The sequence below is a fragment of the Cyphomyrmex costatus genome, unplaced genomic scaffold, assembly GCF_001594065.2.
Source record: "Cyphomyrmex costatus isolate MS0001 unplaced genomic scaffold, Ccosl1.0 scaffold69, whole genome shotgun sequence".
Classification (NCBI taxonomy): domain Eukaryota; kingdom Metazoa; phylum Arthropoda; class Insecta; order Hymenoptera; family Formicidae; genus Cyphomyrmex; species Cyphomyrmex costatus.
Window position 1 is genome coordinate 2,130,616 of NW_017280255.1, and position 15,275 is coordinate 2,145,890.

At 29.9% G+C, this 15,275-nt stretch overlaps 3 protein-coding genes across 5 annotated transcripts in view; 2 read left to right on the forward strand and 1 right to left on the reverse strand.

Moving 5' to 3' along the window:
* Nucleotides 1-6,709, reverse strand: part of LOC108780322 (uncharacterized) — a 19,480-nt gene extending 12,771 nt beyond the window's left edge. Inside the window, exon 1 of the mRNA XM_018547982.1 lies at nucleotides 6,521-6,709. The gene's annotated coding sequence lies outside the window, so the exon portion shown is untranslated. The remainder of the gene's footprint in view (nucleotides 1-6,520) is intronic.
* A 3,630-nt stretch (nucleotides 6,710-10,339) lies between these two features.
* LOC108780320 (embryonic stem cell-specific 5-hydroxymethylcytosine-binding protein) lies at nucleotides 10,340-12,084 on the forward strand. Of its 2 annotated transcripts, XM_018547979.1 has the most exons (6): nucleotides 10,340-10,360; nucleotides 10,604-10,829; nucleotides 10,982-11,299; nucleotides 11,396-11,503; nucleotides 11,627-11,781; nucleotides 11,936-12,084. In XM_018547979.1, exons 1-6 carry the CDS (start codon nucleotides 10,341-10,343, stop codon nucleotides 12,072-12,074), a joined length of 966 nt encoding a protein of 321 aa, XP_018403481.1. In that variant the 5' UTR covers nucleotide 10,340; the 3' UTR covers nucleotides 12,075-12,084. The 2 variants fall into 2 exon arrangements, with proteins under 2 accessions (XP_018403481.1, XP_018403482.1); XM_018547980.1 differs by lacking the exon at nucleotides 11,936-12,084 and having other exon boundaries at nucleotides 11,627-11,785.
* Nucleotides 12,085-13,516: 1,432 nt separating this feature from the next.
* Nucleotides 13,517-15,275, forward strand: part of LOC108780318 (Protein tyrosine phosphatase 61F) — a 10,977-nt gene continuing 9,218 nt past the window's right edge. The window contains exon 1 of one of the 2 annotated variants that reach the window (XM_018547973.1): nucleotides 13,517-13,902. In XM_018547973.1, coding sequence (XP_018403475.1) covers nucleotides 13,807-13,902 — 96 coding nt within the window. In that variant the 5' untranslated portion in view covers nucleotides 13,517-13,806. The remainder of the gene's footprint in view (nucleotides 13,903-15,275) is intronic. The other variant, XM_018547975.1, reaches the window with a different exon arrangement.

Consider the following 15,275-nt stretch of genomic DNA (forward strand, 5'->3'; position numbering starts at 1 on the left):
GAGAGAGAGAGAGAAAGAGAGAGAGAGAGAGAGAGAGAGAGAGAGAGAGAGAGAAAGAGAGAAGATTATAAAAAGAAGAATATAATGACTCATGATAAGTATCGTTCTTTGTGTACGCGCGCAAATTCTTTACTTCTGCAGAAGCATATTTGAATTCAATATATTCGCTTCACATCGGATGTAGTTGATGACTCAGAAATTGTTAAGCAATTTTGGAAGGGAATTTTCTCTAATCCGGTCCGACATGTAGTAAGTCACGCTCTGGCATTGCGAGGGATGTGCTTATGCATAAAACAGGGATAATCAAGCATCTGAAACGAAATAGGGGGTCTATTGGGATTTTCTTGACGTTTGCGTCCACGTGTCTGATCACGTGCGTGGCGCATTCGTTACTCCATAAATGTCCGCAAAATTGAGAAAGATTGCCTGTGTGAAAGTAGCTTTGATCGTTTATTTAGACAAATCGTTTATCTGAAGAATGACTAAACTCTGAAAATATTTACTTCCACATACGTGTTAAAATAAATAATTCTATGTATATAGATCTACTAGATAAATGTAAAATAAAATTTGCTTTGAAGGCAATCAAGCCAAATAATTCGGCATATATCAAGCAAGATTAAATTTTAATATTAATTTATGGAATGTATAATTGTTTATTTAATAAAAATAAAAATGGGTTATCTTACATTTGTTATTATTTGATAATAAGTGTACGATAAGTTAATATAAAATATTTTATATTTTCAAAACTCTTGTGAATGAGAAAAAACATGATTCATAGTCTTCTTTTCTCTATTCAATTACCAGCGTAATTATTATCTCCACGAGATTCAAGCATCATTTTGTAAACAAGTCTCTCAAGGCATTATAACTCAAGTCTCTCGATTTGGCGGAAGTCGCTTTACCTTCCCGAGATATCCAACGAGCCATTCCGCTGTTCGCAAAAAAGGAACAATATTTCTTCTGTGAATTCCGACGTAAATTGTATTAAGACGGTCTCAATGTTATGGCTTTCTCGGTCTTACGAGACCTTTAAGTACTGATGAAACTTTGATTCCAACTTAGTCACTTGATTTCCCAAGCCATTAGCGCGAGTAACACTATATCCGGTTAATGTGTTCTTGAAGTGTACTACTTGAATCTCTCAGTCTTTCGGAAAATTTTTTCAAATTGTTTCACAAGCAAAAATGATAAACAAAAATTATTTTTTAAAGATTAATTTAGAGATTACTTTATGTTTATTTCTTGCGAAATTTGAAACTTCAAACAATACTTCATAATTTTTATTTACTTAACTAAGAAAAATAATCATAATTATAAATTATACAGATAAACTTAAATATATTTGTTTTTATTTTTATGAAGTATATTTCAAAAACTAAGAATGTAAAAAGTGAACATATTAACATAATAAAGTAAAAAAAATCCTTCTCAAAGATCTTAATGTGTAATTAGTATGTATAAATATAAATGTGATTCAGTTTGAATTTTCATAATTTAATTTTATCCAGCATAAAGTCTTACTTTTGACTTTGAAATCTTTTATTTAACTTTTTATAGAATTATGAAAAACAAACAAAAAAAACTGTTTTTTATATTAAATATTTTTATGAATCTTGCATTTCTATCTTTCTTATAGATGACAAGAAACTTCTAACATTTTTCACAGCATCGATGTGGAGATAAAAAAGTAAAGGTATGGCGTACTTAAACCTTCCATAAAAAAACCCTCTTGTATTATGGTGCGACACATTGGAATGCAGTAATTTGTCGACACTTGATTACGTTCGCAGTTATGTCTGTTCTGAGTCCACTCAGCACGTTTTCTTACAATTATATGCAAAGCATAGCCTTTGAGGAAGTAGCAAAAGTAATGCTCAATAAAAGTATTCAAGTTTCATTTCCGCAAGAAGCAATTTGAACGTAAAAATGACCAGTAATCGTTGAAAGCCCAGTGTCCTGACGTTGCATCTCTGTTGTATAGGAAAAAGTTAATTATTTCCTGTATTAAGAAAGTTAATTATCCGTATCGCTGCAAATTTGTACGAAGATGTACATAAATATAGGTAAACGGAGTAACTCGATACGTTTTTTTATGCTACTCTCGGTACCTATCGAGTCAGTCGACGCTTATTATGGTGCAAAACTGATTTATTTAAGTTTTATTTTTGTACATCTATAGATTCTACTTTATACTTGCGGTTAGAGAATAATCATGTAGAACAAATAAAATTTAAGATTATAAATTTAAAAACTATATATATATATATAACAATTAATTAATTGAATCATTATCTATACTTATATTATTTATTATTACTGTAGAAAATCATTGATATATTTTGATCATATTGTGAATTTTAAAATCGGACAAAAATAATCAACATGTTTTAAAGAAAAAATGCTTATAAAACACGTTAATTGTAAGGACGAAAAAATATAAAAAAAAGAGACTAAATTAAAAGACAAAAGGCTAGTGTGAACATCGCCTAAGGGGACTTAATAGAGAAATGACTTATTTCCAGCTGTATAAACCAAACACACGTATAAGTCAGTTGTATATAGGTCATATTATTGCGCAGGGACCTATAGAATCTCTCAAGCTATTAGACATTATCATCGACATTTTTATTATCGATCTATTGCTGCTGTGAGAATTCTATTTACGATACGAAAAATTGACGTTGATGACAGTATTTGCGCAGTTATTAATAGCGATCGTGCGAAGGCTCAGTAACCTCTGTGGTTTTATTGCCTTACGTATATTGCGCAATGACGTATTAACTTGGGATCTTACGCTGTGAAAGTAAAACCCTGTACTCGCAGAGCTTCATGACAAGTACGACCACAACGTCGCGCTCCGATGATCAGATAAAAAAAGAAAAAAATCTTGATCACGTAATCGCCTGCTGTCGCATATCGAGTCACCTACTTAAGTATTGTCTACTGTGTGCAAAGATGTGTACAAATATATAACTATTATAATGACATATCTATGAAAGATCATGTTAAAAACGATGTAAATAGTAGGTAATTATACGATTAAATGACAATACAAATCTTTACAAGACGATTTAAAATTAAAATAATGTTTCCTACATAAAAAAAAAAACTAAAACAAATAATTTAATTTTTTATTGACTTAATTTAATTTTTTAATATCTATATTAATATGTAATTTTATTCATAATTCCACTAGTTTTATAAAACAAAAGATTCTTTTATTCTGTTCCATAAAATTATCTTATTTTATTATGATCTTATCATGTAGTAGAGTCATATAAATTAATCACTTTTTGACGCCCCGGGCTTAAAGAGTATTCAATGTCTCATGAGCCCTATATAAAGTAGATATGTAGGCTTCTGACGTAATGGTACAGTGATAACATGCAATTGCTGCAAATATGATAGTTTCCCATGACGAGAGATTCGCAAGAAAAACGATTAGGCAAGATCAGATAATTTATTAAAAAGGGCTCTTCACATTTGTGAGAATAATAATCAATACTGTCACGAAAATAACAGTCATTAAGGCGATAGAGTGTTATGTCAATTTTTCATTCTGAAGAACAGTACATTACATACATACGTACATATGTATAAAATGTACATATAAGAGAACTATTATATTTCGAATGTTATTATTACGTGTTATACCAGTCACGAATATACTTGCTTGTCATTATAATCTTATTTCCAAAAACAGAGAAGCAAAATAATTTGCATTTTCATCAATACAAACTGATATTTATATACACATATGTAATATATATATTTAAAAACATAAAAAATGTTTATTCCATTTGTGAAAAATGAGAACCTAAATAAACATTTCACATAAATTTTTGCAGTTTGTAGTACATTTTTGTAATTCAATAAAAAAAAATGTCTATATATAATTTTTATGTAAAAATAAAGAATTAGTATATTTAATTCAGATTTATTTAAAAATGTATACTTTTATTTGTCTTCTCTCTCTCTCTCTCTCTCTCTCTCTCTCTTTCTTCTTCATTTTCTGTTGCTTTATCTAATACATGACTCAAATATACCTTCCTTTTATTATCTTTTTTTTTTATAATTAGACAATGTGCGTCAATAAATTACAGGAAATGTGTGGCCTTGAAATTATCCGCCTTGAGTGTTACTTATAATTTACATTTATATGCGAATATTCATAACTTATATTAATATGATATTGTGTTTATCGAATTGTGTGTGAATAACACGCAATGCCCAGAAGCATATTTCGATCGCGATAAAATTAATTAGAAACTATTTGAAATATTAATCTTATTGTATCAGACAGGATTAAATTAGCAAGACGAAATCGAAATAATACGATTAAATTTTTCCATGTTGCAACCTTTTATGTTTGTCTTAATTTTTTTGACAAAAATTAAACAGCTTTTATAAAAATTTATTAATGAAAATTAAATAGCTACTATAAATATATAGCTCACAATCAAGAAATAAAATCAAGACGATTCTGTTTTGTTCTTTTTATTTCTGTACACATTTAAAAAAATGTTTTATTACATTAGAAATTGAAGAATATATAAATATTTTTTATATAAAAATGTACAATAAACTTAATGGATTTAGCAAAGTGGAGTAAACATAGCAAATCCTGTTAGCAACATTTTCAAATGGAAGAGAAACTACGTGCATTGCTTGAGTCTACGTTAATGCATAAAATTGTTAACAATTATAACTGTAATTAACGGACGCGAGAAAGTAGCAGTCACATTCTATCACGCTCGATTTTCATTCATTAAGCATATGTCTCGAGTTCATTTTAATCATTTACGTAATTAACGTGCGAACATGCTAGTCAATAATTTATAATTCAAATGTAGAACGACTGCGTCTAGTAACCCAAATAGCGCATAACTTTCCTATCTCTACACAAAACTCGTATATTTAAATCAAACAATGCTCTTTGAGATGTATTTTTACGAATATTATTTACAAATTGTTTATACAGTATATGTAATTTCTTTTTTAATACAATATTTATCAACAAGACAAACTCTTGACATCAAATTTTGTTTTATTTGTGATCTACTTATTTAAAAAATTAATTTGGCACATGTTATGAAAAAATATGAGTTATATTAAGAAATTAAAATAAGATTTTTAATAAAATTGTAATTATAGATTTTTATTGCATATTGATATTAAAATATGTATATAGTATATATATATATATACAACATGTTTGCAATAATAAGATCATTATTATTATTATTATTATTCTGATATATTCTGTAATAACATGATAACTTATTTGAGTATATTATCTGCTAAATATTAATAATTATAATTTAAAATAAAATTATGTTTACTTACATTTGGTTATTACACTATCACATTAAAATTGTAATTATACAATTAAGTTATTATACACTTCACTAAACTTTACCAATTTGTTTATCATTAAACATAAACTTATTAACAAGTTCAAGTACTCGGTTTTTATCAAAATTGTCCGTTTATATTACAAGACTTTTTTAAGTAGATGCAGTCCACTCTAATAAGAGAGAACTGATATGTTGTAATCACATTTTGTGTGTGACATGTAATCATGTTTACGAATAAAAATGTCACATATGTACATTAATCATCTAAAAAAGAATATATCAAAACTTTTAAAACCTATTAAGAAATATAATAAAAATAAAATAATATTTACAATTCTCTTCAAGTTTATATAAAAACATATAGCAATATAGTTTTAATTAAAAAATATACCAATTATTAAAATATATTTTTTTTAAATATAAATATGTATATTTTAACATATGTGTTTCTTTGTATATAAATACGTATCTTCATGAAAAACATGTTACAAGTTCAATCGCATATTTTTAACATTGTGATTTTTTATTCTCAATTATTTTTTAATAATATTAAGAAATAAAATATAGTATTGTAATCATAATACCATAATCGTTATAATAACATAAAACATGTACAGTGTGTGACATTTGTTTCCAATTTGTTTATATTATCGCTATTTTTAAGATTCCATTACATTCTGTCCAAGAATGTATAGTTTCAAAATATAAAACAACGTCATAAAAAAAAATAATACTTATAATAGCATTTTAATGAAAACAGCATTAACTCAAAATAGTATTAACTTAATAATAATACACAAAGTAAGAATAATGTCTAAGTTTATGAAATAAATACACCCATGTTAAAATTATCATTTATAAAATTATATTAAAATATTCTCTCACTTTTTCGTATTCTAATAAAAAAATTAAAATTTTAAATATTTTTTAATCAAGAACGCTTTATGTTCATCAATTTTTTATTTAATATGTAAAAAAATATTTTATATCAATCTTACCGAATAACTATAAAAAAATATTAGTCTTCAATTTTATTTTAAAATAAATTCAAGGAATAAAATCTCAAAAAACTCACATAGAGAAATTTTAAAAAATTTAATTTAATTTTTACAAAATTTACCGTCGCGCTAAAAGATTAAAATTGATCAGCGACGTACTTGTGCACCGATCACTCCCGAACAAAAGTAGTACCACATGAGACCGAAATTAGATTTCAGGCTGATGCAGTTTTGGTTTCAAGATATGATATTCCTATTTCCACACTGACAATAAGACACGTTCTGGCTGGACACAAACATTCTCAAGAGTCAAATCCGCACAACAATAACAATATTCGGAATGTCCTCCGATGCAACCAATAGGACCAATTGAACGAGAAACGTAACATACAATGCGACTTCGCCGATGTCGCGGTGACAACTGAAGGCCCGTGTATATAATGCACTGAGGCAAGGCTGAAGAGGCCCCACCAAAGTATTTCCAAGTCGAAGTCGGGAACACCAGGTGTGTCGGAGCGCGTCAAACTGGGGGATTCTACCGGCAGGTGAGAATAACCATCTGATCGCTGGCCAAGGATGATCATTCGACCGGCAAGGGAAACCCGGTGATCCGGGTCCGTTTACATTTCTTGAGCAAACACTTGTGAAAATGAAAAAATAGAATTCGCCGATAATTATAGATACAAATACATTTATATGTATTATAGATACTTATAAAACTATGTCTATATAAAGAAAAGACAGGAAAATTTACTTATCTTCAAATAATTTGTTTATTTCAGACAAGTATAAATAATACTTTTTTTACATTACAGTAGATATTAGGAGTGCTTTTTAAATTATATAAATAGTATTTACAATTGTGTGTGTGTCTTGATATTTAGAATTTTTTTAAATTAAGGAATTGTTGTTTCTAAATGTTAATATATTTATAATTCTTAATTTTATTAGCTCTCACTTTCTCATCAAAAAATGTATTTGTATATTTAAATGGAATTAAGTTGTTTTTTATGAAGACGATAAGCGCGCATGCGAATTTTTAAATGGCTTCTAATAAGCTTTCTAAAAGTTTAGATATATATATATATAATCTATATACAGAGAAATAACATATATGTTTAGCATATTAATTATTTATCAATCTAATATTAATCAAAATTCTTTTTTAAAACTGAGTACCACTGTTGTTACTTTCACGTCACTGGACGATTCAGGTCTGATGAAAGAATTAATGGAAAGTAATAAAAGGGTCAAGAAGAAGGGGAATCTACCCACTGATTCCTGTCTACCTTGAGCGGTTCTCCGTCATTCTATCTTGTCCCTTTCCAAATATTTGTTGCTCGATTCTACACTTGTTACCGTGTTTCAATTTCTTTCTCACGATTGTGACATAATGACGATAATGTTTACAAGATATTCTTCGAACATATTCTATACTTTGTATTGAATCTAGAATCAACTTTTTAATAGAGGGCGGTTCACAGAAAATATTCTGGACACAAATATTCTCACGAATCAAATCCGTACTATTATAACAATAATCGGAACGTAATTATTATTTTGATAAACCATTCATCAAATAAATCCAATAAGTCATGTTTATTCTTTTTTACGAAATTGCTACATACAAGAATTTTTTTCGCTTTTCTTTCTGTTTCCTCATTGCGCTGAATGAGTAATACGTGACACAACGGGCTCCGTCGAAAGGTACTTACATCGTACAGTTTTTTCAACATCGTGTTTCGCAATGAGAGGTTACCGACAAGAGCGAGAATCTTTTTCGCGCGACTCATTAGCGTAGTAAATTAGTAACTGCAGTTCAACGAGCCTTCTGGCAATCCGAGAAACAGAACGACCGAACGAGTACTCACGAATAAAGGAGGAATCCTTTATTCAATGTACAAATGATCACTATTTAAGGATTGAAAATTGGTTTCTGGAGCATTCTAAACAGGTTTTATTTAAAAAAAGACTTCATAGCTCTTCTTTTAGCCAACAGGAAATCCGCGTTAAACAAAATCTCTTTACAAAAGAGGATTAACTTATGACTGACTCCGTCATAATTTAAATCAAATTATATTCACGACATATTGGGAGAAACTTAAGTGCATAGATATATGAAAGCGCATTTATATGAAAGTGATTATTATTAATTTTTTTTATTTATATATATATATATCTATACAGAATTAAATATTAGAAGTTTCTTGCGTGATAAATTGAGTTTTGAAATCCTCAAGAATCATTAAAAATTTCGTATTTAAAGATTTATATTTTGACTCCATAATTTGGTCGGGGAACAAATTGAATATATCCTTAGGGGAAAACCCACAGGAAATGCGTCCTTGTGTTTCGCATACCAAGTCTTTCGATACCGGCGGTTCTTCGAAAGGAAAAAACGAATCCGTTGCGAATACCAGAGGACAAAACCGGTCCCTTGAAATCATCTAACAATAAGAGGAAGATACACATATAAAAATCGTGACTGGCTCAGTCGCAGTAAAGTCCTGTTTTGATCAATGACTACTGCATATGGTTCATTTTTAACGCTGACGCTGATATAATGACACCATATCTGCAAGACGAGACTTTGGATTATCTCATTACTTAATCATGCACATGCGGACTTGCACCGCCGCCGTGAAAATTAACACTTGCGTTAAGATTAAGTATGTAAAAATCTCTTAAAACCACGGTGTCACAGTAACTTTTCACAAAGTTTTAGTCGACCATGTTAATTTTAAATAAATATATATACTTGTGAAAAAAAACCCGTCGCTGTTTTCTATAAAGAGCATCTCCAAATTTTATGTTTTAAAAATTTTAAATTCAAATTGTCCTATTGTGTCTGATTTCTCATATTTATATTAAATTTGTACAGCATATCTTAAGAAAATTACTACGAAAGAAAGAAATCTTTTAAATCAAAAGACAGCTTGTTTTTTATCAAAGGAACTATCAAATTTGAGATAATTTGAGACAATTTTTCTTAATCATATATTTAATATATTTTTATTAAATTCTCATTTATTAAAATATATAGTTCCAACTAATATTTTTTAAAACTTCCTCTAAATATACATTTAACTTTCAATTCAAGCAGATAGATAATTTCAATTATATAATAGTACGTGCATGAGATAATTAATATTATTATATACATACAAGTATAATGTATAATATAAGTGATGACTTATTTAAAAACTATATTACTATGTGTTTTTTATAATAAATAATTAACATGATTAAAATGATAATTTTTTTGTAATTTATGTCGAACCGGATGCGTATTTTATTACATTTTTATCTCAAAATTTCTACACTGAGTTATTTAGTATTAGTGGACATTAATTTTATATGCTAATGAAAAAGAAAAAATATATTAATTAATTCACTATGTAAATTCGCAACATATTTTTAATAACTTTTCTTATTTTTAAAAAGATAATAAACTTTGGATTTGTTGAATATTAAAATTATATAAATTAATTTTGTTAGCACATGAAAAAGTACGATAACCAAATTAAAATCAGAGATATATGTATATATAATTAAATTTGTTGGAAATAATCTTGACAATATATAAGAATAATTTAACATGGTAAAGAAATAGATAATAAATAATAATATAATATAATAATCACAATAACTACAAAGAAATTATATATAATCCTAATTTAATACTTATATAATGCAATTTCTATTATATATATTCTTTTTCATTTAGAAATTATATATTCTAAATCATATGGATTTCATGATGCTCATTCTGAAAGGAATAAAAAAATATTAACACAATGATATTCTAGGGATAACTAAAAAACTAACAGGATTTGTATCTAGTGATAAAGATAAATATCCAGTTGGTAGTATTGTGTAGTATTGTGATGAGTGGTCTACAGTTTGAGGTTTGAGGAACGTATGAAAGTATAGGACGCGTGAAAAATTAAATTTATATTTATATACAGTAATAAAAAAAATGTGTGGTCGAATTTGTTGGTAAATATCGTCTTATCGTTATTTTATTATTAATTATCTTAATTATTGCATGACATAGATAATAGATGAACGAATCAATATATTGTTGCAACTTTTTGATAGATATAGTTACCTTGTAGAAACATGCATTAGTTATCAATTATCAGTATATTAGTTTATAAAATTATATATTGGAAATTCGCACTATAGCTTACGTACTGATACGTATTATGTCAAAGGTTTTTAATTTACGTAAATTTGTAGCGCATTGGACCCTGAGACTTTATGTTGTGCATGTGGATATAAGGATGTCAATGGTAAACAACGTAAATTAACATGGACTAAAACTGAATTAAAATATGATCCATCGTATAATATGTGTCCACGAGATGTCCTGCCTTGTATAACATCTGGTTCACATTTTGAAGGAGAAAAAGAGGAAAGAGTTCTTTGTGCTATGACATGGGGAATGATTCCACCTTGGTATCAGGCAAGTTACAATATTAAATCTATAGACATAACATTTGTTATTTGCAATCTTGTCATTTTACATTTAAGTACAATTAAAATTAATCAATTTTTATAAAATATATTACATGGATGGATAAGTTATTTATATAAACTATTTCATCAATTTTATAGGGGGATTATAAGAAACGTCCAAATAAGATAGCCACTCACAACAGTCGTTTAGAAAACATACATTCCTCAACAGTATATTCTCCATCATTGCAAAAGCAACAAAGATGTATCGTGATTTGTGAAGGTTTCTATGAATGGAAACCTGGTACAGATAACAAAGTTCAGAAACAACCATACTATATATATGCAACTCAAGACAAAGATATAAAAGCAGATGATCCTACAACATGGGGTAATGAATTTTCTGAAACAAATGGATGGAAAGGTTTTAAATTATTAAAATTAGCTGGAATATTTGGAATACATAAAACTGAAGAGGTATTATAGATCAGCTTTTTCCTATCTTATTCCTACAACAATTTTAACAGAACAAAATATATATGTTCAAGATATTATTTAGTTATTATATCTTAGGGGAACATTATATATAGCTGTTCCATTATTACAAGAGAGAGTAATAAGGTATTGTCTTGGCTACATCATCGCATGCCAGTATGTTTAAGCAACGAGGAAGAATGTCAAGTATATTTATATATATATATATATATATATATAAGTAACATAATATAAATATAATATTATTATATAAAATTCGTAGAAAAATATATAAGTTTATCATTAATATCTTAAATAATTTATTTCTAGGTATGGTTAAGTAAAGATTTATTGACAGATGCAGCAATTAAAACGTTAAATGACATGATATTACAAGAAACTGCACTAAACTGGCATCCAGTATCTATGATTGTTAATAATGGATTCAATAAAACTATTGACTGTAGAAAAAAGATAAAACCAAAGTAAGTAGAAACTCGTAAAGCTAAAAGTAAACAATTTTGATTACTATGTAAAATCGAATATCATAAAAGTTTGTATATTGTTGTTTACTATTTACTTGTATTATAACAAAATTAAGTAAATTATTGGTTTATTATTATTATTATTATTGTATAGGGAGATTAGTCAAGCATCTTTTATGGCTTCTTGGCTGCAAAAAGGATCAGCCACTTCAAATAAAAGAAAAAGCACAAATGATAAAGATACATACAACCAAGAAGATAAGAACATCTCAAAAATTCGAAAAGAAAATTAAAATTTATGAGAAACCGTTGATTAAATATCTATATTATACATACATAACAATTTACTTTTCTTTCAATATCAAAGATGTACTATAAGTAATATACCTTATGAAGTGTGTACATATAATTATTAATTTAACTAATTTATAAAATTATATATTTTAATTTTAAAAAATTATTTTTAATATACATATTATCATAGTAACTCAGAAAACAACTACCTCATTAAAAATTACATTATATCATATATTTTTTTAAAAAATGTATTTTGGAAATCAAATATTGTTTTTAGTGAAATATTTTATATCTAAAACTGTACTCATATAATGTTTTGACTCCTTAATTTCTTCAATAATAATAGAATATTTTATCCTATTATTTAGATACACGAAGATATCGAATTTGTAAATTTTTCATCTTTAGACTGAGTTATCCAAAACCTATTACTTTCTTAACTAATTTCATTTATAGCATAAAATATAATTTTGTTTTATAAAAATAATTTATAAATTACCTATTTGTATCATATTAACTTAACTTATATTTTAATATATCCACACACACACACACACATATTAACAACATATAGATAATATTGATAAAATTATTGTTGCATTCGTTTGTCCACGTTTGTCCACCCATTATTTTCATTTGTCCACCCTCCAAAAAAAAGTTATACACAAAAAAATTGTAACACCCCCAAGTGATTATTTTTCATTATTCTGAAAAATATAATAAAAATAGAGGGTACAAACGAAAATAATGGGTGGACATACATGGACAAACGAATGCAACAATGTTTTTATCAAAATTCGCATTTAGGGGTGTCGACTTCACAGAGCAGCTCTTATAGATGTCGGCACCCCTAAATGCGAATTTTGATAAAATCATTGTTGCTTTCGTTTGTCCACGTTTGTCCACCCATTATTTTCATTTGCCCACCCTCCAAAAAAAAGTTATACACAAAAAAATTGTAACACCCCCAAGGGATTATTTTATTGCTTTTGCGTAAAGGCATGGTTCTCATCGGCTATCGCTCGCCGCTTCACCGCTGCGCCGCTCTGTTGCGGGATTCTCTAAACGTTTTATCGATGATTGTCGCTATCGTTAACTAGCGACAGCCAATGGCAGGACAATCCTAAAAGAAAGCGCGGCTCTCATTGGCTGTCGCTAGTTAACGTTAACAACAATTATCAAAAAAACGTTTAGAGAATCCCGCAACTGGTCTGTAGGCTCCTTTAGAAGCATTACAAGAAAAAGGCCTCCATGGCCGCTCTCAGGTTTCTCCCTGGTACGACGATCTTCGAACTAGGGACAGTTCAGTTGGCAGCGCGTGCGCAGTTTCACGCCTCACTGGCCCGGCGCTGCGCCATTTGCGCCGTGAGTTCACGCACTGCGCAGTCATGCGCAGTGTGCGCGCCTTGCCGCAACGGACCATAGGTTACGTGCGTAAGTGCGTGCTTTTCGTAGAATCGCTGCGTGCGCCGTCTTTTTGTGTTCTTCCTATGATTCGATAGTTAAAACTGTGAAAGCCACTATTCATTAACGAGGGGGAATTGGCATATTGCACGTTCTGGTGACGAGGAGTCCAGTGTCAGGAAAGCGAGAGAGTCGATTGTGTACGCGTGTGAGCCCAGCCTCCTCTCGCGAGTGCGTGCGTGCTTGCTTGCTTGGCGTGCGTCGTACGTGTGTATTTCATATTTCTGCTAGTTAAGATCGAAAAAGCGGCGAGCTGACGTCAGGATGACCAGCAGCGAAGAGACGGACAGTAGCGTGAAGAATGTTGAAACCGTGTTCCACGAGATCAACTCCCAGAACAATTGGGCGTCTTTCTATCAGGTGAGATGAGAGAGGAAGAATGAGGGTGAAGGAAGGAAAGAAGAAAGTAACGGAAGGGGCGCGGGCGAGGGAGAAACGGCTCTTCCGCTCAGCAATGGCTCTTCCGCTTGCTATTTCCGCGTTTTTAAAATTTTTGTTCATGCTGCTCCGAGTCCCGGCTGATCCCACGTCTTGCCGGCTCCTCGTCATGTACCTTTTCTTTTCCACGCACCTCTCTTTCCATCTTCTGTCTATGGTCTTTTCATCTCGCGTCCCGCGTTATCTCGCTCTCTCGGAATCTCTTTTTCGCAGCCACCGTTTTCGCATTGTCGTTAAATGCTTCGGCGTGCCGCGTGTCACGTCTGTCACGGTCTGTCAAGAATGTTAAACTCGACTGAAAAATGGAATACCGTCTTAAATTCCGGCACGCTTCGTCATCGAGATTCACGGACATCGCCGGCTCGAACCTCTAGATTCTTTTATTGACTTTATTTATATACACGAGCGGTGATAACGTCTGATAAAAGCGGGACGTGAATGTAGTATACACGCGGAGACATAAAAATTCTTTTCTTGTAAATAGAGATCCGATTCGCAAATTGTCTCGCGACTACAAAGCGACTTTTGTCACGCTACGAGGATATGTTTGGAGCGTTTCTTTATATGCTACGCGGTCGATAGTAGCTCATGATATTCCGTGCTTCAACACAGACAGACAAACAGACAATAGGCAGTAAATACTGTTCGATGTCGACACGCGGATTCGTCGAACGTGATACGGCTTCTGCGTTATTGCTGATGCTATCGAAGATTGAGCAACGCTGAGAAAAACACGAGTCCGTACGGATTTGATTTAAACTGAGGGAAGAAAGTGATTTCGTGATTGTCGAGAATCGAGATGATGATGCACTACGATGTTATGACACGCGAGTGTAAAGTCAGATTTCCAACTTGGAAATACATATTTAGAATAATTTCTACGAAGCGTAAAAAAAATTTAACTACGATACGCTTGAACGCTTAGAATTTTTCTGACAAGATCGTATTCTTGTTAATTGAGGTTTTTTTCACGCTACCTACCATGAATAAATTTTGTTTTATTTTTTATGTATGTTGGTATAATTTTATCAAGATCTTGGCTTTTACAATAATCATTACTAATTTATTATAGAACGTGTAGTAAAAGGCTACAATTTCTTGAAACTTATTGCACATACTCAAATACTTTGATTTATATAATCCATATGTATATTTCGTAATAATTTGATCTTCTATTTAGAAATATTTAATGAAATGTTTATTATGAATTTCTTTATCAGACTTGATTTGTAATTATATATATATTAAAGAGAGAGAGAGAGAGAGAGAGAGAGAGAGAGAGAGAGAGAGAGAGA

Coding starts and splice junctions, on each gene's coding strand:
- LOC108780320 (XM_018547979.1), top strand. CDS start 10,341: ATGTGTGGTCGAATTTGTTG. Junction 10,361..10,603: donor ATGTGTGGTCGAATTTGTTG/GTAAATATCGTC, acceptor GTAAATTTGTAG/CGCATTGGACCCTGAGACTT. Junction 11,782..11,935: donor AGAAAAAAGATAAAACCAAA/GTAAGTAGAAAC, acceptor ATTATTGTATAG/GGAGATTAGTCAAGCATCTT.